The 23,115-nt window shown below is 36.9% G+C and overlaps 1 protein-coding gene and 1 long non-coding RNA gene across 3 annotated transcripts; one reads left to right on the plus strand and one right to left on the minus strand.

Annotated features, from left to right (window-relative positions):
• Positions 1 to 1,655: 1,655 nt before the first annotated feature.
• Positions 1,656 to 22,328, minus strand: LOC135775153 (high affinity immunoglobulin gamma Fc receptor I-like). The gene is made up of 10 exons (XM_065285172.1): positions 22,001 to 22,328; positions 21,237 to 21,527; positions 13,089 to 13,352; positions 11,999 to 12,265; positions 4,852 to 4,953; positions 4,140 to 4,196; positions 3,782 to 3,832; positions 2,825 to 2,893; positions 2,689 to 2,738; positions 1,656 to 1,859 (listed from the first exon to the last, which is right to left on the minus strand). The coding sequence occupies exons 1-9, from the start codon at positions 22,326 to 22,328 to the stop codon at positions 2,689 to 2,691; spliced, it is 1,479 nt and encodes a 492-aa protein (XP_065141244.1). The 3' UTR covers positions 1,656 to 1,859.
• Positions 7,460 to 10,922, plus strand: LOC135745940 (uncharacterized). 2 transcript variants are annotated; one of them, XR_012335645.1, is made up of 3 exons: positions 7,460 to 7,498; positions 8,360 to 8,510; positions 10,504 to 10,922. It is a non-coding gene; the product is annotated as an uncharacterized lncRNA (long non-coding RNA). The 2 variants fall into 2 exon arrangements; XR_012335646.1 differs by lacking the exon at positions 7,460 to 7,498 and adding an exon at positions 8,116 to 8,223.
• Positions 22,329 to 23,115: the final 787 nt, after the last annotated feature.

Below are 23,115 nucleotides of genomic sequence, written 5' to 3' on the forward strand. Positions count from 1 at the left end.
TCAACATTTACATGATTCACCCATAGTCATGTATTTATAACATAATGTGTACACATACATATATATTTAAGGGCTGGGACAAAACATCTTGCAATTCTGCTTGCTTCTTCTCAATGAATTACGTTGAAATGCTGCTACATCCAAAAACCAGAGGGCGCTCTTGTTATAGACACCATTTATTTTTTAAAGAAACTGGCCAGTTAAAGAAACACTTCAGTTTTATTTGTGAGGTGAATTTTTAGACCTGGCTAGCAGTGTTGTTGCAGTGAATTTAGTGAAATTCAATATTGTTTTTTGCCAAAGTTGCTGTTTTTGTTTTAATTAACTTAAAATTAAGTAAATATGTTTTGAATTCATAAAGAGTGATTTTGTTTTATTCAGTGTGTTACTATCAGTTGTGACACTAATAGCGGAGTAAATCTGTGTTAGTGTTGTGAAGTATTAACTGTCCGTACATTGCACTTTAAAATTGAGTTTTTAAGGCTCTAGTTGAATATATTTAATAGGGCTGTCACTTTTGAGAAAAATACATAATGTTTGAAAGAGCAGGTTATCAACTTATGAATAACAAACTTATATATATTAAAAAAAATGATTCAGAACAGTAACAAACAATAACATGACAACTTAAATAGCAGCAGGAGTATATAGGAGACGCAAACGGAATTCGCGCCCGCAGATTTCGGCAGAAAACTCAGCGGAATTCCGCGGATTTAATGCCCGTCATTGACAAGCACACATATCCCGCTCTTGAGTGTGTTTGTGACCAGAACTGTCATTGACAACAAGCACACATAGAAAGCCTATCCCGAGCGTTTGTGAGCCGTCATTCACAAGTACATTAACCCTGCGCGTGCTGTTTGCTTGCCCGTTTTCAATGATAGAGAGCACAAACCCTTTGATACTTGAGATGAAATTAAACTTACCGCTTTAAGCAGATCTCACTTGGCGTCAATGTGACGCGCAACAGTCAGCACATGATCATTTCACATCCGTTTACAAGACAAATGCTGTTGTTGTTTAATATGAAGTTTACATTGCGTTGTAAAAATTATGAAATTATCTTCATACATGCTAATTTCATAATGCGAACGTATTAACACAAGCTTTTTATTCTGCTATAATATTTAACACTATAAACAATATGTCATTTTATATACAAACTATAATTCTATCTTGACATGCACATGAGGTTCATTTTGGTCCCATTTGATTCCCTCTCTTGCGCACAGTTGCAGTCGGTCTCAATCTCAGCCTCCTTCCTATTACGAGGTGTTACTGTAAAAAATGCGCTACACATGGCATTTAAAAAACCGGATGGTTTATTTATAGTTCGAATACGGATATATCACGTCATGTTCGAATGCATATTCGAATATTGAATAAAAAGTGACAGCCCTAATATTTAACCCTCTTTATATATTTGAAATCAAATAAGATTTGTCAAATGTTATCTAAATGTAATCCAAAAGTAGTCAGATTACATTACCAACGATGGGATTGTATTGCTGACTACATATTTTGTCATGTAACTCGTAATCAGTAACGGATTACAATTAATAAGTTATCTACCCAGCTCTGAGTGTTGTAAACTTATGTTTGCTTTATAAATTTTGTTGTGTTGTGCACGATAGGTCCATCGTATATAACACTGCAGTTAATATAAAAATTTCCAGTCTTAAACAAAAGCATTTTATTCAGCACTTGTGTATATAAAAGTACAATTGCTCTTAGACAAAGTGCTATGCTATAATACACAACGCAGTTTTATTAAAAATGCACGTGCTACTTTAACTGCTTTAGTAGAAAAAAGCGAAGCTTCCTCTTGATGTTGATTGTTGACAAATCGTTTTAGGTTGCTGTAAAATAGACACAGTGACATTATAATAGGCACATACTCACAAAGGCTGTTTACACCTGTTATTAAGATGTGTTTTGGTCGATCAGATCACAAGTGGATCTTGTAAATATAGGTTTTGAGCTTGTCCTCTTTTAACCACATCCAGAGGAAGTCAAAAACACGTTCAACAGGATTGCTTGTGGTGTAGATGCCTAGGCGGTCTTTTGTGGCTTTTTGAACACATTCGATCACATGCACCTATTGATCCAACACTGTATGTATTACGAAATTATGTACCTATAGTCACGTAAATTTGTGATTCTTTTTTGTTACACTGTCACGTTTTTACATGACCTTATCACGTATTTCTGTTTACATGTCATTGTCACGTATTGGTTACTCAACTGTTTTGTCCTGTTTTCAAACCATTGTTGTTTTGGTTTAGGGTTAGATTTGATTAGATTATTTATATAAATCTAAACCGAAGCGACAATGGTAAGAAAATAGGACAAAACAGTTGAGTAACCAATGCGAACAGAAATACGTGATACAGTCACGTAAAAAAAAAAAAAAACGTGACAGTGTCACGGAAAAGAATCAAACATTTATGTGACTATAGGTACGTTATTTTGTGATACTGGGTTGATTGATCTAATGTGATGTACCGAGCACAATGTTTTTACATCGGTCCTGACTTCTAGCTTCATCTCACAGTGAATGTAGCTCTTTCTCCTCCACTTTTGATCCGATAGACCAACATGCATCTCAATACCAGGTGTGAACAGGAAAATGGACACACAAAGCATTACTTTTTAAATCCTCAGACACAAAATGGCATAAAAATTTACCTATTTAAAAGATGTTAGGTCATTAGTTTCTGCTGATGCTGAATCTTCATCTTGAAAATATATAAAAAAAGGCAAATGTTCAATTGGCATTAATGGATTAATGCTGAAAATGATTATAATCTTGTCTTTAACTCACCCATTATCACACCATCAACATGAGTGATTAAAATACGATCCAGCTGCAGTTCCTCTTTTTCCTCAGATTCTGAAAGATCACAACAGACAAAAATTAAACTCATTTAAAACTTTACATAATAGGAGACAATCCTCCTACAGATGTCAATGGTGCTCAATAATGGTTTTGTTACAAACATTGCTTAAATATCTTCATTTGTGTTCATCAGAACAAAGACATTTATACAGGTTTGTAACAACATGAGAGTGAGTAAATGATGACAGAATTTTTATTTTTGGGTGAACTATCCCTTAACAACATGATTCAACAAATCAGTAAAGTTTATTAGAGTATAGGATTTGTGATATAAAAGCCTCATTACTAAAGCAATATCCCTCGAGTAGGAGTGTGATAAAGCTCTATATCATTGTTATACTACACAATATACTAGCAGGGTTAACGTTAATTCCAAACAGCGTGCGCCTTTTCAAGGAAGCGGACGCTTGTAAACAGATAAAGAGAGAATGATTGTTTTGATTGCTCTATTCGCCAAGTGTATTTTAATTGGTCACGTTATGAGACACAATGACCGCAACTCCCTCAAAAGCTTAAACATCAAGACCTCTGATCCTTAAAGGGAATCGGGCTGATCACTTTATCCGATTCATGACCTATAGGGAGCTAGAAAACTGATTGAGACACGGAAAGTATTTAAAGCAGCGTTTGTGCAGCTTAAAGTGTGATTGTGTGACGCTCTGTTCACAGCTTTTTGCAGTCACAGATAAAACAACTGTACAGCTAAACTGCTCTACATCTTCTTCACTTACATATCATTCCTTCCCTGCTCATGAATAAATGATAGTGATGGAATAATCAGATTCTAGAACCAGAAAGGAGTCTTGTATAATGATCATTACTTTATAGTGTATTACTGTAAATTGTACTGTGTTGTCAGTAAATCTTGTGAAAGGAAAATACCTTTTTCTAACGGTTTACTGGCCATGTACTCCATCATGGGTGAAGTAGTTTCTGTAATCAAACAACCATACAAAGTAAAAATAATCTGTAAACACAGACTCAGACAGATTGTTTATGTGACTCTAAATGTGAACATTTTACTTATTGATTTTGCATTGATTTTAATGTTTGACATGAACTTATTCAGTCCATACTGAAGATATTAAGGTTATATTTGACAGAATATGTACATTATGAAGGATGATTTAACAATAAACCACAAAATATTTCTTTAGCTGCGCTACACAGGTAGGGTCACATAATTATTTAGTGTTTTTACAAATGGAATCCCAAAATCATTTCGCTCACACAAACTTACGGTTCTTGGAATCTGCTAGTGAGATAAACAAGTCTTCATGAACTGGCTCTTTCTTTTCTAAAGATAAAATATTAATGTTTCATTAGTAATAATGCAGTGTAATAACACGCAAGAATAAAAACAAGTTCAAAATTTTATCAATTTAAGTAATAAAGTGAAAATAGCACGTTGGTTTATCCTATATGCAACTATTACTATTATATGTAATTATTATTATAATGCAACAACTGTTATTTTAACACATTATGTGTCATTTCATGTTAATTTTGTGTTCAAATAAATAAAAGAGACAACACAAGATGTGTTAAAATAACACAAAGTGTGTTGTTCCAATAATAACGTAGAGATGTGTCTAGTTAAGTGTTGTCCTTACACTCTAAAAATGGCTGGGTTATTTTTGACCCATGGGTAAATATTGGAAAGAACACATGCTGGGTTAAAAAATACCCCATGCTGGGTTAAAAATGACCCAATGTTGGCTTTTGGTTATGCAACCCTGGGGTATAATAACCCAGCAGTTGGGTTAAATCAATCCAGCATTGGGTCAATTTTAACCCAGCGGTGTGTTCTGTCCAATATTTACCCATGGGTCAAAAATAACCCAGCCATTAACTAGACACAACATTTGTTGTTTTAACACATTAGTTTTAAGAGTGTACACACAGACTATATGTATAATATAGTAGTATAATGTATATATTTCTGTTTGTACCTGGTTTACGAGTGATTTTCAGTACGATGCATCCAATGATCAAAATGACAAAACAGCAGACAAAACAGCCTGAAATGGCCAGCAGTATTTTTCTTTTGAACACTGCAACAAGGGACAGAAATGGACATAGTTACGGCACTGTACAAGTGAAACTTTTTATTGATACTGGAAATTTAAAAAAAAAAACACATTACTTTTTTGTTTATTTTATTCTTACATTAATATAGTATAAGTAGTACACACCCTGCTGAAAAAACCAGCTAAAACCAGCTTAAGCTGGTCAAGCTGGTTTTAGCTGGTTTAAGATGGAAATAGCTGGTTTTAGCTGGTCTCCCAGCCTGGCCAGGCTGGTCAAGCTGGTCTCCCAGCCTGGTCAAGGTGGTCTCCCAGGCTGGCCAAGCTAATCTCCCAGGCTGGTCAGGCTGGTCAAGCTGCTCTCCCAGGCTGGCCAGGCTGTTCAAGCTGGTCTCCCAGGCTGGTCAAGCTGGTCTCCCAGCCTGGCCAGGCTGGTCAAGCTGATCTCCAAGCCTGGCCAGGCTGGTATTAGGGCTGGTCAAGCTGGTCTTCTATCCTGGCCAGCTTAAACCAGCTAAGACAAGCCAGCCTGACCACCAAGCAGGCATGACCAACCTTCAACCTTGACATTGATACAATGTTGAAACAACGGTGAATGGTAAACGGTTGCAAAAGGTTAATACAATGCTTAAAAATCAACGTTGAAATTTGGTTGAAATAATGTCAGTACGGTGAATGGTAAATGGTTGTTTTATGACATTTTAATTTGTGAATCCTTTAGATAAAAATGTAAAAACTCATTTTATGAAAATACTTATATTTTTAAAATTTAACAAAAGTAATTGATCAAGTTAAAAATATATTAGACACATGCAAATAAATCATTTTTGTATTTCTTTATTTTTCCCTTTCAAAACAAGTGCCTTTTTGGTAAATATTTTACTAGGTTGCTCATATTATATAAAGTTTAAGAAGATAAAAATATTTTATGTATACTATTTGATTGATTTTTACACTGGTGGGGCATGTGATTTCCATATGATGAATTCAGGAGATGGATTAGGCTATTTTTGTAAGCATTATTATGGTTGTTTTATTTTTAGTATATTTTCATCACAATGTCTAAAATATAACGTTTCAAATATAAATTTTAAGAATACCATTAATAATGTAATAACATCCAACCTTTTCTCTGCTTTCTTTACGGTGCCACAGACAGCTCCCTCAGCCTTTTGTAAGCAAAACATGCCCATGCGGGCCCACTCTGGGGTTTACTGTGGGACAGTGTGGGCAGGGCAAACTCACACCACATCCCAAATAGGCCCCACACAGGGCCCATATGGGCAAGGCGTGCAGGCTCCTTATGACTTTGCCCTTTTGAGCCCCATAGGGGTTTTTAGTGGGCATGCCCACAGAAAACCCACACATGCCCCATATTTTTTTAGCTAGCCCCCATTAGTTTGCCATTAATCATAGTAGGGCCTAATTTTTTTTTTTTAAATATTTTAATTATTAAAATAAGTATTATTATTAAATTATTAAAATAATTATCATTGGTTGTTATTATCTTAGCAGATAATTTTTTTATGTTTATTGTTGTTGTTAAATCAAAAAACAGTTACTACACTTTTATTATAATAAAAACATTTATTTTATTTTTTTTATAAAGCCCTGTCCATTTAGAACAAAATGTGCATGCATGTTTATGAAATAATTGAACCCACCCCCGGATGAAGATCTAAAAAGCTATGTTTTAAAAGCACAATATTTCTGTTTATTTTAATAGAAGAAATATTTATTGTTAAACAAGTTCTAATTTTCAGTTCTTCTGGACGTGAGACATCTTTTTACCATCTTTATTGTTTTTTTAACATTTTGTCTTTTGTTATGTGTTATTAGCTATGGTTATTATTATTAGTCATGTTCGACTTCATGCTGCGCTGCGAGAACCGACATCATACGTTGATGACGTCAATGTATCGCGAGAGCGAGTCAAGAAATTACACTCTCGCGGTACATTGACGTTATCAACCTGTCAGCGCAGCAAGAAGTCGAACACACGTATTTGCGGGCGCGCGCCTCCGTCCTCGTGAGTTCAAAGTGGATTTTAACCGTTTACCTCAGACGACAGTTTTCATTTCTATGGCAAATTCTAAGGTAAGTTTTTATTAATTCCTGGTTAAGTCATTAAAATAAGTTCACAGTTATGTTTATTTTGTTTTTAGTAACAGTTAATTCGATATGACTAAAATATTCTGAACTTTAATGTTGACTGTTGATGCAGTGGTTTGACTGAGCTCGTGACGCATCTGAGCTAATGTAGTGCATATCTTTTATTTGTCTTTACCTTCTATAAAAATGTGTTATCCTCGTTCTTCAAATTTATTTGACATTTTTTAGTTAATTATAACGCAACTTATTTAAATGTAACAGTTAGGGTTTGACGCGTAAATGTAAAGTTATTTAACTTACAGTACGGGCACACAGTTTACAGTAACGTTAGCCTGTTAAAACTGTTAAGAATTAAAACAGAAGCCATCAAATCTGGATTAATAACTATTGTTGTATATTTATGTTCACTTTTCTTTACAGGTTATCTTCTTGTGTTTTGATGTTTTCCATTGGCTGAAGAGTAAGTATTACTTTGTGTTTATATTTGCATCCAAAACATAAGTGCTCAAAAAGTGCATATCTGGTTTATCGTTGTAATTTGGAAAATATAAGAAAATAATTTAGGATACAATGGTTATTGTTCAGCACAGCAATTCATTTCTTTTGAATGTCACTATTCCTTTTACAGTATGTAGGCTTACATATTTCAAACCCTTACAAAAGTTAATTCATAGTTCAGAGTGGATGTTGACACAAGTTTTAGAGAGGCTTCATATTGACATATAAAATTGGTCTTTGTGGTGGTGTACATAACAGCATTTTTTTCCATCTTTATGTATTATGGTTTTAATCATAATTTTTTAAATGATGGCTATGTCCATGAGCCACCCACCATCGTAACGCACCACCAAGCTAACATTTTGTAACAGAAATCAATAATTTACCATTTATTTTTGAAGCATCTCCCCTACAACATTACAATGCATTTAGTATTTGTTTTGTATTCAGATCAAATTCTACTAATCATAATAACTAAGATGCAGTGTTTTGTATTTTACAATTTATATTTTCTTTTGAAAAGGGGCCATGATTTGTTTTTTATTTTATTATGTGTTTTATATTGTAGGCAGATTACCATGAAATTTGAAGAAGTGTGATAAAATATACAGAGGTGAAGTCATGTGTCTTTCCAGATGCCCAAAAGTACATGAAGTAATGAAGTGACAGTGTACCATGACAAAAAATGTAAAAATTCTTTATTTCTTTAAAAGTTGTACTTGGGCCACAGTTTTTTGTATTTCTAACCAAAACATTACATTTATGATTCTATACTAATGAAATATGTTTTTCTTTTTCTGAACTTTATCAAATGCAATGACAGCTAAGATGAGCCTGAAGAGGAGATTTGGGAAGATGCTGTTTTATAAGTCTTTGCTTTGCCAGATCACCTGTGGATGCCTTGTTGGTCTGGGCGAGTTTGAAGTCTCTCACAGACAGTCCAGAAGGTCTGGAGTCCATCTTAGCTTTTATTGGTAAGTGACTGCACAAAAGGCTGTTTGACCCACACGTAAAGCAACTAGTCAATTTTTGCTCTGTTCAGCATCTCTTTGGGGGGGGGGGTTAAAATTGATATGACCCAAGTATTCCGACCCTTTACTCAGTACTTAGTTGAAGCACCTTTTGAAGTAGCAATCTTTGCAACTCCTGGATTCATTTGTAACCAAAGCGATCAGAAGCACCATTCACTTCTATAGTATTCTTTTAGCCTACTATGGAAGTCAATGGTGCTTCCGGTCAGTTTGTTACAGACATTCCTTAAAATATCTTCATGTGTTTATGCGAACCCATCAGCAACCATCAAGAGAAATTGGAGGCAGCTGAGCTAAATTGCAGATATTGATGCAAATGATCTGAATATGTATAATGTAAATATAATATTGCAGTTTTCTTTTTTCATACATTTGCAGAAGTTTCTAAAATTCAGTTTTTACTTTGTCATGGGGTATGTATTGTAGATTTATGAGGAAAATATCTAAACAATTACAGTATCATGTAGAGCTGCAACTATCGACTATTTTTTCAACCGATTAATTTATCGATTATTTTTTCGATTAATCGAATAGTCTAATTATTTTTTTATACATATAATTCCCCAACAAATAATAAATGTAACATCTGCCATTAACGCCAACATTTTATTTAAGCATTTTCTTAATTAAACAAACACACAAACCAAAATTTTCAACATGAAAAATAAAGTGGCAGTGCCACTTTAAAAGAGGCATTTTTCACCTTAAACAATAAAATAGGCATATATTAATATTTTAAACATTAGTTTATGATTAGTACATGCATTAACTCAGCATTAGTTCAGACTGAAGTAAAAATAAGTTCATTGTGATTCATGAACCCTTATATAAGATGTAATGGTTATATTATTACTGTTAATATTATTACTATTAGTAGTACTGCATTCTCATTTAACTTTAACATTTAACTTTTCTTAAGTTCCGGGTAAAAAACAAGTTCAGTTAGTATGATCTTCTAATATTTTATAAACAGCGTTTACGCCGCTGTTACTTTAAATAAACGCATGTCAGGAATACCTTACAAGACGAGCTTCTGTAATATCTGCGCACATATTCGCAAAAAAGACGTTCATTGGGAACTCCGCACTGCCAGCTGGCTTTCAGTGCATGCGGGCACATGCCTATCAGTTCTCAATGTGACAGTAACTTATTATTTCATAACTTCTTAATATAAAAACATGTCCTGCTCTTTATTTACTGTTTCAACATACTGCCCAGAAGCGATGCAATGTCGCGTCTGTCAGGCGTCTCGCAGCTCGTATTAAACGAAGATGTAAACACAGCTGTATTAAGCACAATATGTATTGATTCTATTGTTGTATAAAAACTTACTGTAATAGTTCAAATTCTTACGCTGACGTCTCATCATTTTGAGGTCGGAGAGCCCCAGGTTTTCTTCTTTTAAGATGATTATACACAGGTGTTGCGCTGCTGTGGTATGCCATTTCAGTTTTACACAGTATGTGTTTTATTTGGTCTCTGCTTAAAGTATTCCCACACTTTTGATCGCGTTCTGTCTGTTTGGTATAACACTTGTATCACCCGGTCGGAGCTGAAGCCGCCTTCATTTCAAAATGTAAACAGTGCGACGCATCGACGCATTTCCGGCAAATCGACGTAATTACGTAATCGACGTAATCGACTACGTCGACGCGTCGTTCCAGCCCTAGTATCATGCAACCACCTTAAAATTTAAATGTGAAAGGGGTCTACCCTGAATACTTTCTGAATGCACTGTAGGTGATCTTGATTGAGGCTTATTGTCACCTTTGTAAACACAAAAGCTTTCTTCCTTCATCAGATGGCTATGCAATGTTTCTAGACAGACTATTAAAGAACACACATACAGAAGATGTGCAATAACAAGATTTTTTTTATACATGGGCTAAAAATGCATCATTTTTTGAAAATGAAATAACTTTTGTTTCCTCTTTAGATGCTGTCATCAGGTTTTAAGTACAGTATGAGCCAGAATGGAAGGGTGTTGGTGGCCATAAGAAGACTGTGAGCTAAACCTACAACAAAATTCATATTTGCAGTTTTCCTAGAATATTTTTTTTCTATTCAGATGAATAAAATGACTTTAAAATATTATTTTGTTTTCATATTTTATGTTTTTATTCTGTATTTGGAATATTCCACTTCTGCACTACTAACTGGAAACCTAACTGTTTGAAAGAATTTGTTTTTATCTATAAAAGATCAATTTTAACAGCTGCTTTTATGTTTATTTAGAAAGGGTAGGCACATGCCATCATTCACAAACTTTACCTACTTTAGGTGTTTAGTTTTATGGATGGGGTTGTACTGTAGGTAATGAGCAGCAAATTGCATTCTTGTAATAATTACACTAAAAACATGATATGTTCAGCAAATCATTTGGTGAGTATTGAAATGTAAAGTAAAAATCTATATTTAGGGGTAAAAAGTGTGTTAAAACTGCGTCGCGATATCAACCTTGATTCACCTTTGTTGAAAGTGTGATGTTGAAACAACATTGAAATGTTGTGAAATCAACATTGAAACAACGTTGTGAAGTCAACTTTGATTCACTTTGCAAAACCAAAAGGTAATTCAACATTGATGCAACGTTGGTCCCTGATGTTGATTCAACGTTGAAATGCCGGCTGAGAAGCTAAGACCAGCCTAAACCAGCTAAAACCAGCCTGGCCAGCTAAGACCAGCTTAAACTAGCTAAAACCAGCCTGGCCAACTAAGACCAGCTTAAACCAGCCTGGCCAGCTAAGACCAGCCTGACCAGCTTAAACCAGCCTGTCCTTCTTAAACCAGCCTGACCAGCTAAAACCAGCCACCCGACCAGCTTAAACCAGTCTGGCCAGCTTAAACCAGCTAAAACCAGCCTGACCAGCTAAGACCAGCCACCCAACCAGCTAAAACCAGATAAGACCAGCTTAAACCAGCCTGGCCAGCTAAAACCAGCCTGACCAGCTAAAACCAGCCTGACAAACTAAGACCAGCCATCCTGACCAGCTAAGACCAGCCTGACCAGCTAAAACCAGCCTGACCAGCTAAAAAAAGTCGCCAAAACCCCTCTTAAACCAGCATGAAACATCCAGGCTGGGAGACCAGCTAAAACCAGCTTGACCAGCTTAAGCTGGTTTTAGCTGGTTTTTTCAGCAGGGCAGTACTATTTCCAAGGTAAACTGGCATAGAAGCAAAAACTGGAGAGTGTGTTGATTCAGTTCAATTTCTGAAAACCTTTTTTAAATCAATTTTTTGCCCAAATAACCAGTCATGTTAATTCATCCACCCACCAGATTATCCAGGACCATAATAAATAACCAGCTTATTCAGTTGCCCATGCTCTCATACTCTGTCAGATTATTTGATGATACATAACACACAAATCTGTGTTATAATATGTAAATGTATGACAGTATATTAGTACAAATAATGCAAATATTACTTACAAATATTATTTGCCTTGAACCCCTCACTCCAAGAGGACTGCAGCGGTCGTTCTGTCCTTTTCCCTCTGCATTTAAATTCATTTTTAATAGTTTCTTCGGTTGATTTGACCTTTAATGTACTTGAAGATTCATTCAGCTCCTGATTGTTCTCAAACCAGGTGTAATTCCATGTTTTATCATCTAACACCTCACAATTCAGTGTCAGGATATTTCCAGCGATGATGTCATTTATTTCAGTGACCAGGTTCAGTGAAGCTGCTGAAAGAGCTTAAAGCAAACAAATCAATTATTTTATTTTTTTATAATTATCTGTTATAATAATAGTTTTACAAAGCATTGCAAGTGTGTTTCCGTTATGTGCCATGACTGCCAATAATTTGAATTAAAGGAATAAACTGGAAAAACTAAAGCAAAAATAAAATAAACTGAAAAAAATGACATTTAAAGGTTCCAAAGAATGCATTGAAATAATCTGTTTTGATATCTACATACAGTAGAAGGTTTGTGGCTTTATTAAGTGCAAAAATGATCCAGCAACATGTTTACATGTCCACTTAACAACCCTAGGATTTGCCTTCAGAATGAAATGGTCTATTATTACCTTATTTGAAAGGGTCATGAATAATAATGTTGAGCTTTGCATGGCATTTTAAACAAGTCTCCCTAAAAAGCCCTGAATTTTACCTTACATAGCACCCCTGCCAGGGGCAGCAACTGAATAAAGACACATTTCATTTGTTGGGCTTCATTCTGTTGGTCTCATTAAATTTATTGAAAATGTTAATAATAATTAATGTCTGTTAATAGTACACAAATTCTGTGTGTCAAGACATTGAATTCAACTTACAGAGGTTATCATCAGCATTTTCTCTCAAATTGCCTTTTTTATTTGCAAAACATTTCGGTTTGTTTGCGAGTCGAATTTTCCCTCTGCAAAGCAGATTGAGTTTGTTTGCAACATGACAAAAAATTCACTTTATACAAATGACACTTTTCTTGTGACAACTTTAAACCCAGTGAATGCTCTGTCATGAGGTTGTATCCTGCATTAAAACTGAAGTTACCAGAAGTCATTTGTATGTTCACTTACCTTTAACTTGCACTTTTTCCCCCTTACTTTTGATTGAGAAGTCACGTCTCTTTGCTTTGCAGTAATAATCACCAGTGTCATGGACCAATGCTGAATTAATGATGTAATTTTTATTTGCAGTAGAAAGTTCTGTTGTCTTTGAGTCTTTGTACCAATAATATTCCCATGCGGCCCCTGTCATGTCACAAGTAAGCTGGACTTGTTCACCAGTGTAGAAAAACTCAAATGATGGCTCTGATTGTATGGCTGGTTTAGGCGTGAAATCTGCACACAACAGTTGTATGGTTAAAAATCCATCCTCAAACAATAACTGCCCATTCTTGATAGTCTGAGGCTACGGCTACATTTTCACAACAAAAGTTTCCTTTAAAAAAAGTTCCTTTTAAAATTTCATATACACACAACAACGTTGTCAAAAAATCCATCACTGAAAATGCTGCATTATGTCTATGAGGCAAGTAGATGGCGTTGATGCTTTGTAAAGAAGCACTACACTCCTGTTCACATACACACTCTTCTACAAAGCAGTAAAACAATCAAGACAGCAAAAGCATTGAGCAGTTTTGTTTAGATGGGCAATGAGTTTTCTATCACAAGTGACCCTGGACTATAAAGTCTAAAATTTTTGTAAACTTTGTTGGAGAAACGAAACTCTTGAGCAGCACAAACGCAGTCTTGTAGGCAGCCATACATTTTTCATGCAATCGAACAGCCGAACCACATAAAAACTTCACCGAAAGGTAGGGGAGAACCGTGACAAAAGTAGGGTGGGACGAAAGTAACTGTGATTTTCTCAGAGCCCTGATAACATTTGCATCCCAAACTATGACAGCTCTTTAGCACACAAACCCTTGACAGAGCTGACAAATATTGCATTATTTCCTAACTGTTTCAAGAATGTAGGTCCAGAAAGCTGTTTTCAACCATGATAAGTAAATTCCTAAAGCGGTCATTTTTTTATAACGCGTTGTGTTTCTCGTTTTATGTGTTACAGTATTGATAGGGACAATAAGGACAATAGGTCCTTAAGGTACAGTATAATATTGTACCCCAAAAGTTACAACATTTCAATGTGTTGTATACCCATAAAAGGTACAAAACTGAACCTTTGAGGGTACCACCCCAGTGACAGAAAAGGTACAATTCTAAACCTTTATTTCTGACAGTGCAGGCATGAGTGGGAAAACTGTTCTGAAAGTTTATTGGGTATCTAAGGGATACATATTGTATTGGTGCGGTGGCGCATGCGCAGAGAGCACTGGATTATGTTCATTTAATCTTTCCCCTCTTAAACTAGCAAAAGTGGATTTGGACACGTCTTTGTAAATAACCCAGTTATTTAGTTTTTAGATTTTCAAGTCAGTCCTCATTAAACTCTGCGCTAAGAGCAAAACAAATTGAAGCAGCAGCAGAGCTTGCGGCTAAGGAAGCAGAATACACTGCTATGATTGAGGAAAGGGAACAAAGGAAAAGAATTCAACTTCTAGAAGAGAAGCAAAGGCAAGAACTTAATGTTGAAAAAAGTGAGTTGCAAACATTACAAGCAGTAAGGGAGGTAAGAGCAGCTAGAGCAAGACTAGAAGTTTATGATAGAGAAGAAACAATTCATTCTGGTAATCAGAACAGTGAGCTGCAGCAACATGTAAACATTACAGAGCCTTTACGCGCAACCTCAGCTAAACCAATTCTTAATGAGAAAGCGTTATCACCACCAACTAATGCTGATGTGTCTTACCTAGCACAGGCTGTCCAAGATAGCATGATGTTGAACCGACTTCCTATGCCAGAGCCTACTATCTTCAGTGGTGACCCCATTCATTTTGTTGAGTGGAAAACTTCATTCCAATCACTCATTGACAAAAGGCACATCTCTCCAGCAGACAAATTGTATTACTTGAAAAGGTATGTCACTGGTCCTGCTCGTAAGACTTTAGAAGGCATCTTTTACAGAAACGATGAGGAAGCCTACCAAGATGCATGGAAAAGACTGCAAGATCGTTATGGACAGCCATTCATTATACAAAGAGCATTCAGAGAAAAACTTGCGAATTGGCCCAGGATACAAACCAAGGATGCTGAAGGGCTCAGAAATTTCTCAGATTTCTTAAATGCATGTACAGATGCTATGCCTCATGTAAAGGGACTGGATATATTGAATGATTGTGAAGAGAACAGAAAACTCGTCAGCAAACTTCCAGATTGGGCGGCTGCCCGTTGGAATCGTAAAGCCACACAAACTTTGAGTGAGACTCAAAATTTCCCAACCTTTCATGACTTTGGGAGATTTGTCTCAGCAGAGGCTAAAATAGCCTGCAACCCTATTACTTCCTATTCTGCCCTCCACGCTTCCGAAGCTAACAAAGAGAGACCTAACCCTAAGCTTGTTAGGAATAAAGCTAATGTCTTCCATACAAAGATGGTCACACAGCATGAGAATCCAAGGTTGTCTAATAAAGTCATTAAACCCTGTCTGTTCTGTCAAAGTGAAGAGCATCGAATTCATGATTGTTCTAAATTCTCTGTTAGATCTCTTGAAGAGCGAAGGCAGTTCATTAAGGACAATAAGGTGTGCTATGGATGTCTGAAGCCCGGTCATGGTGCCAGAGAGTGTCGCTACAGACATACATGTAATACATGCAGAAGAAGACATCCTACATGCCTACACGATGACACCTTTGTTATGAGGTCGAAGTCTTCTCCTAATAATGCCTCAGAAGAGGAGAGAGTTGTAACAACGTCTTTGAGCGTAGAATCTGGTTGCACATCCACCATCACCTCAATGATTGTACCTGTGTGGTTGTCTTCACAAAGGGACCCAGTCTCTGAGAAACTTGTCTATGCTCTTCTAGACACACAAAGTGACTCAGTCTTCATTGAAGAGGCAGTAAGTCAAGGTCTACAGGTAAACTCATGCCCAGTTACTCTTAGGCTCACTACTATGATAGGAAAAGATTCATTAACATCAAGTGAAAGAGTGTCTGGTTTCCGAGTCAGAGGCTTTAATTCTACAGTTGTTCTAGACCTTCCTCCTGCATACACAAAGCAATGTATCCCTGTGGATCGTGCACACATCCCTACCAAAGATACTGCCAGACACTGGAAACATCTCACTGCTCTCACAGATAAAATTCCCCCACTTCAAGATTGTGAGGTTGGACTCTTGATAGGATATAACTGTTCCAGAGCTCTAGCACCCAGAGAAGTGATCATTGGAGCAGACAACGAACCATATGCTGTTCCCACAGATCTTGGATGGAGCATTGTGGGTCCTTCTTTGAAGAATCATGATTCTGTAAATGGTGTCAACATATGTCACAGAGTATCTATCAAGGAAATGCCTTCTGTTACACCAGCAGATCTTATTAAATTACTAGAGTCAGATTTTAAAGACACTAATGAAAACACAAAGGCAGTGTCTCAAGAGGACATCATGTTCTTGAACAGACTAGAAGAAAATGTCAAAATGAACAAAGACAATCACTTGGAAATGCCCCTTCCTTTCAGACAGAGACCCTTTCTTCCAGATAACAAACCCCTTGCAGTGGTGAGACTTCAACATCTCAAGAGGAGATTCGAAAAGGACGAAGTGTATAAAGAACATTATGTGAAGTTCATGGAGGAGATAATAAAAAACGGAGATGCTGAAGGAGATCTTGATGAAGGAAAGGAAGGAGAAAAATGGTATATCCCGCATCACAAGGTGTATCACTCGAAGAAGCCTGGGAAAATTCGCATAGTCTTCGACTGTTCTGCGAGATACAAGGGAGCCAGCCTAAATGATCATCTGCTTACAGGCCCTGACCTGATGAATAGCCTGGTTGGAATTCTTTTACGGTTCAGACAGCATCCAGTTGCCTTGATGTGTGATGTCGGAAGAATGTTTCACCAGTTGCATGCCGACAAAGCAGATCGAGACTATTTACGATTCCTCTGGTGGAGAAATGGAGATGTTAACTTGCCACCTCAAACCTTTCGAATGAGAGTACATCTTTTTGGTGCCTCGTCGTCCCCAGGATGTGCCAACTTTGGACTGAAGCATCTTGCAAAAAAGGGTGAGCATTCACACTCCCTAGGCTCACAGTTCATTATGCGAGACTTTTACATGGATGATGGAGTTTCCAGTGTAGAAAATGCAGAGAAAGGAATTCAGTTGGCACAAGAAGCACGTCACCTTTGTAGTCTGGGAGGTTTGAGGCTGCATAAGTTTGTCTCTAACAACAAGAAAGTTTTAGAGAGCATACCATCTTCTGAATGCGCAACAGATGTTAGTACTGTTGACCTTTCCCTCGCTAACGAACCTTTGGAAAGAGCCTTAGGCATTTATTGGCATCTGGATGATGACAACTTCATATTCCATGCTAATTTTAAGGACCAACCAGCAACCCGAAGAGGTATACTTTCAACTGTGGCCTCCTTGTTCGATCCCTTAGGGTTTCTTTCGCCATTTGTACTGAAGGGAAAGGTTATTTTACAAGAAACATGCAGAAGTGGCATGGGCTGGGACGATCCCTTACCTGATGCGTTGAATCCAAGGTGGGAGCACTGGAAGACCGATCTCGCTAACTTAGTAAAGGTCAAGGTTCCACTTTGTGTTGTACCTGCTGGATTTGGAAAAATCATAAAGAAGGAGATTCATAATTTTTCCGACGCCAGTACAAATGGGTATGGCCAGTGCTCATACCTCCGAATCAAAAATGAACCGGGCGACGTCCATTGTAGTTTTCTCATGGCTAAATCCAGGGTTTCCCCACTAAAAGTCACAACAATTCCTCGGTTAGAGTCTACTGCAGCGGTTGTGTCAGTTGCAGTTAATGATGTGCTGAAAGAAGAAATGAATCTTACTGATGTAGATGTATATTTCTGGACTGACTCCCAAGTGGTATTGGGTTACATCAGCAACGAAGCTCGTCGCTTTCACACATTCGTTGCAAATCGAGTCCAGAGGATTCATCACAGTTCCGCTCCTCAACAGTGGCGGTATATTCCCTCGGATGAAAATCCAGCCGATTATGCATCACGAGGCCTAAGCATTAATGATCTAGTCACTTCCTGCTGGTTCACTGGACCCAACATCTTATGGCAAAGAAATATACCTCCTCCTGTGGATGTTAATCCTCATCTTCAAATTGGAGACCCAGAGGTCAAAAAGGCTACATCACTGAATACCCATACAGTAGGGGACACCTGTTGAGTCTGACAGACTCAAAAGATTATATTCATGGTCTAAAGTCATCCAAGCAGTGGCACGTGTACTTCGTAGAGTGAGAAAGGACAAGTCAAGTGATCATAGTACAGTAGCGGAGCGTGAGGATGCTGAGCGCACTATTATCAAGGACTTGCAGAGACGGACATATCCAGAGGAGATGGCATTGTTGAATAAGGGCAAGACGCTACCTCGCAGCAACAGCCTATACTTACTTGATGCTTTTGTGGATCATGACGGATTGCTTAAGGTGGGAGGAAGACTCGGCAATGCTTCTGTTTCACACTCTGTCAAACATCCGGTGATCCTTCCGAAGGAACATTACCTAACGAAACTCCTAATTGCTGATTGTCATGAGAAAACAGGACATCAAGGTAAAGGCTTAACTATAAATGAGATCAGATCAAGAGGATTCTGGATTCCAGGAGTAAACAGGACTGTAGCCTCTTTTGTGCAACACTGCATAAGATGTCGTAAACACCGCAGACCCACAGAACAGGAAAAAATGGCAGATTTGCCCTCAGAGCGCATAGATCCATCCCCTCCTTTCACTTACAGTGGAATGGACTGTTTCGGCCCGTTCTTCACAAAACAAGGACGTAGATCATGCAAGAGGTACGGACTTCTTTTCACCTGTTTCTGTTGCCGAGCTATCCACATTGAGATGCTGGATGATATGTCCACGGACTCCTTTATTAATAGTCTGCGATGTTTCATTGCCATCAGAGGAGCAGTTCGTCAGATAAAGTGTGACCAAGGAAGTAACTTTATTGGAGCCAAGAACGAGTTTGCAAAGGCTTTAAGTGAGATTGACAACAACCGTCTTGTGACATTCTTAGCAGAAAAGCAGTGTGACTTTATCTTCAACGCACCTCATGCAAGTCACACAGGAGGAGTTTGGGAGAGACAGATTAGGACAGTAAGGAGCGTTCTTCATTCCACTCTGTCCTTATCTTCTGGAAGAATGGAGGATTCCTGTCTACGGACCTTCTTCTACGAAGCTATGGCAATTGTCAATAGTCGACCGCTGACAGTAGACAATCTTAATGATCCTAAAAGTCCTGAACCCCTAACCCCAAACCATCTGCTCACTTTAAAAAGTGCCCAAGCTTTACCACCCCCTGGCAAATTTGTCAGAGAAGACGTGTATGCTCGCAAGAGATGGCGCCATGTCCAGTACTTAGCGGAACAGTTCTGGAGTCGTTGGAGAAAGGAGTACTTGTCTAACATCGCAATCAGACAATGCTGGCTAACCCCCAAGAGGAACATACAAGTTGGAGATATAGTGCTGGAGAAAGCAGAAGACTTGCCTAGAAATGAGTGGCGTATGGCAGAAGTCATTGAGACTGTGGTTGACAAGGATAATCTAGTGAGAAGAGTAAAAATACGTTTTGGAGACAGAAAGCTGGGAAAGGATGGTAAACGTCTGAGCAAACCATCAGTAGTCGAGCGCCCAGTGCAGAAGTTGGTCCTGCTGCTAGAGGCAGCTTAACAACGTCATGTATCCTTTAAGCTTAGCAGTTCATAATACATGATTAGTTCTTTTGTTTTACTCTCATCTAGGCTAAGTAATAGTTAATTCATTTAAAAATCATTCGTGATTTAAGTTTGAGATTATAGTCACTCGTGATTTTGGTGGGAGTGTAAATAACCCAGTTATTTAGTTTTTAGATTTTCTCTACATGCACTATACTGAGCATAAGTTTAAGTTTTCTAAATATTAGTTGTGTTTATTCTGGTTTAAAAAATGTTTTCTTGTCATGCAAAGTTATTAAGCCTATAGAGACTTTTATTTTGAAATGGCGGATAGACGGACTGCCGCGAAGATCGCGCATGCGCGGAAATCGGTCACATGTGGAGATCGCTCGTGCATGGAGAGAAGGAGCAACACGGTCACGGAGTCAAAACGATTAAATATAAAGTTATAGCAGATAAAAAGTAATTCAGAGTAATTATAGTTGCCTGATTAGTGTAGCACACGGTTTATTTTGGTTTATTTTTGGATATTTTTGTGTTTTTGGCCTTCTTTTATTTTAGTACCTGGTTGAAAGAGGCACAAAGGTCAGTCACGTGTATTTGAGCACTTTAACATAGTTAATATTGGCTGAATCCCAAACCGCCTACTTCCATACTATATAGTACGCAAAGTAGCGCTTTTTACATACTATATAGTATGGAAGTAGGCGGTTTGGGATTCAGCCATAGTCTTTGTGCTTGCTTATAAGTATTTTCTTGTTATACAAGTAATTTTATATTGTCTATATTAGATGTTATCTTTAAAATGTGATAGTTTGCTGTTAAATATCATATTATTTACTTTCATTTTGTATATATCTTAATTATTTGTGAATGTTATTGTGTGTTTTAGCTCTTACGGTGTTGTGGACTCAAAAAGGCAATGTGAAGTCAAATAAGGTGCATTTGTAAGGAAAATAAAACTGGAAAATAGAGTCAAACGCAAACATCAGTGCATTTGCGCCATTGGCTTTTAGGTTGTTAAAATAGGGCCCAATCTGTTAAATAGCATATTATAGCAATCCTAAATGAAATGACACTGCTAGTGCTTCTAGAAACCCACAGCACTGAACACTTTGTTAAAGTCTCCCTAATATGGCACACCCAGTTCAGCTCTCTGAGATGATAATGAGATGATGTGAATCAAATGTGGAAGACACAAATGTGCAGAGCTGTAGGTTTCTAGTGAAGCCCTAGCAGTGAAATTTGGTTCATTTACTGTAGTCTCAAACTATCATGATTTTAGAACCACTGTTCTTACACAAATGCCAACAATAACCAAAGACTTGAGATCAATAAAAAACTACATACAGCTTGCTCATTGACCTATTCATAGTGCCTGTCTGTCACTTTAAACTTTTGACTTTGTGTGTGAACTCATTTGTCATTTTATATCTGACTTCCACGTTAGCAGAATTATCTTTACTTGCCTGAAATGTGAAGCTGCAGAGCCTCTGTTTCTTTTGTAGTAACTGGAGATCTCCGTAGATGTTTTGCTTTGCACGTATAACTTCCAGAGTGACTTGATTTTGCAGAGTTTATTGAAAGTGTTTTTCCAGATAAGGAGATGTCATTGTCTTTGGAGAGCTTAATTTTGTTGTTGTACCATTCATATTCCCAATCATTTGGATTTTCAGTGATTAAACACGTCAGAGTCACCTTTTCAGTTGGGTAAAATGAATCCCATTGAGGCTCTTTGGACAGTTGTGGTTGAGGTGGCTCTGTGTAGATAAACCCAATAGAAAATAACTTAACATTGGAAACTGCCTTGACATCTTAAACCACATTTTATACCACAAAATAAAAAAAAATCTGTTTAGTGAGGTCCAACACAATCTCATGGTAATTAGTTTTTTACGAGGTGGCTATTTCATATAAATTCGTACATCATACTTCATACGTTTTTGTATGATTTGCTTTTGCCCAGTGACGTTGGGTTTAGGACCGGGGTTTGGAGAATGACATCATTACTGTTATTTTTCTAATAACCATTCAAGTTTTTTACCTTTACATTTTTACATTTGCTCATTTTGGCAGATGCTTCAATCCAATGGTACAATTCACTTAAAACGAATTGGCCAACTCGTAAAATACTTACAAATTCCTGTGAGCTGAGGTTGCAATGTTTCATATATGCAGTGACCTTAAGCAATTTAAACTTGTTAGATATAATTTAAAATAGAAATGAACAGACCTTTAACTTGCAATGTTATGTTCTCACTGTTGATTGAGAAGTCACGTCTCTTTGCATTGCAGTGATATTCTCCAGTGTCATGGAGAGATGCTGAATTAATAATATAATTTTTATTTGGAGTGGAAAGTTCTGTTGTGTTTGAGTCTTTGTACCAATGATATTCCCATGCGGCACCTGGCATGTCACAAGTAAGCTGGACTCGCTCATCAGTGTAGAAAAACTCAAATGATGGGTCTGGTCGTATGGTTGGTTTAGGCGTGGAATCTGCAAACAACAGTTGTATGGTTAAAAATCCATCCCCAAACAATAACGTCCTGAAGTCACACATGCTTGTTTTTCTTGATTGGTTGGTTTCACAGACTAGGCTTAGCTTAAGCCAGTACTAGGCCTTAGTTAATTTAAGTTTAAGCAGCTTTTATAAACATACCATAGAAAAATACATTACTGGTGTGTATCTTGAAATTAGACATGGGCCAGTTACCGGTTTCAAGGTATACTTGACTTTTAAAGAGTGAAGGTTTAAAGGTTTCATACCACTCCAATTTTCTGTGATACGTTTTCAAGGTATGAGTTGTGTTTAACAAAATCATTAAATCATGTAATTGATGTTTACATCTAATATATATTAAAATTCATTTTAAGGATTTAAAGTATATTATAATTTAAAGCCGTGATTCTCAACCTTTTTTGGGATAGCGCCCCATCTATTATTCAGGTCCTCCACCAAAAATAAGCTTAATATCTTCCTGAATATATGCTGATTAACATTGTTTCTTCATAAATAATAATAAAAATGATAATAATAATAATATTCATGGCGTTGTTTGTTACTTTCCTTCTTCTTTTATTAATAATGTTATAATTAAAAAGAATGTCACTTAAAGCTGAATGACAGTTTTGATCTGACAGGACAGTTGGTATATTATTATCATAGTTTCACAAAGAGTTTAAAAAGCTACATTGTAGTTACAGACCTAAATACAACAGTCAAACGTCCTATCCAAAAAAATGGGCACAAAAAACACTGCTTATTTTACTTATTACTCCATTACTGAAATAACAACTTTTAAAGAGAACCAAAGCTTTAATGACAAAAATAAAAGTTTTTATAAAAC

Source organism: Paramisgurnus dabryanus, chromosome 21 (assembly GCF_030506205.2).
Source record: "Paramisgurnus dabryanus chromosome 21, PD_genome_1.1, whole genome shotgun sequence".
NCBI classification, from domain to species: Eukaryota; Metazoa; Chordata; class Actinopteri; order Cypriniformes; family Cobitidae; genus Paramisgurnus; species Paramisgurnus dabryanus.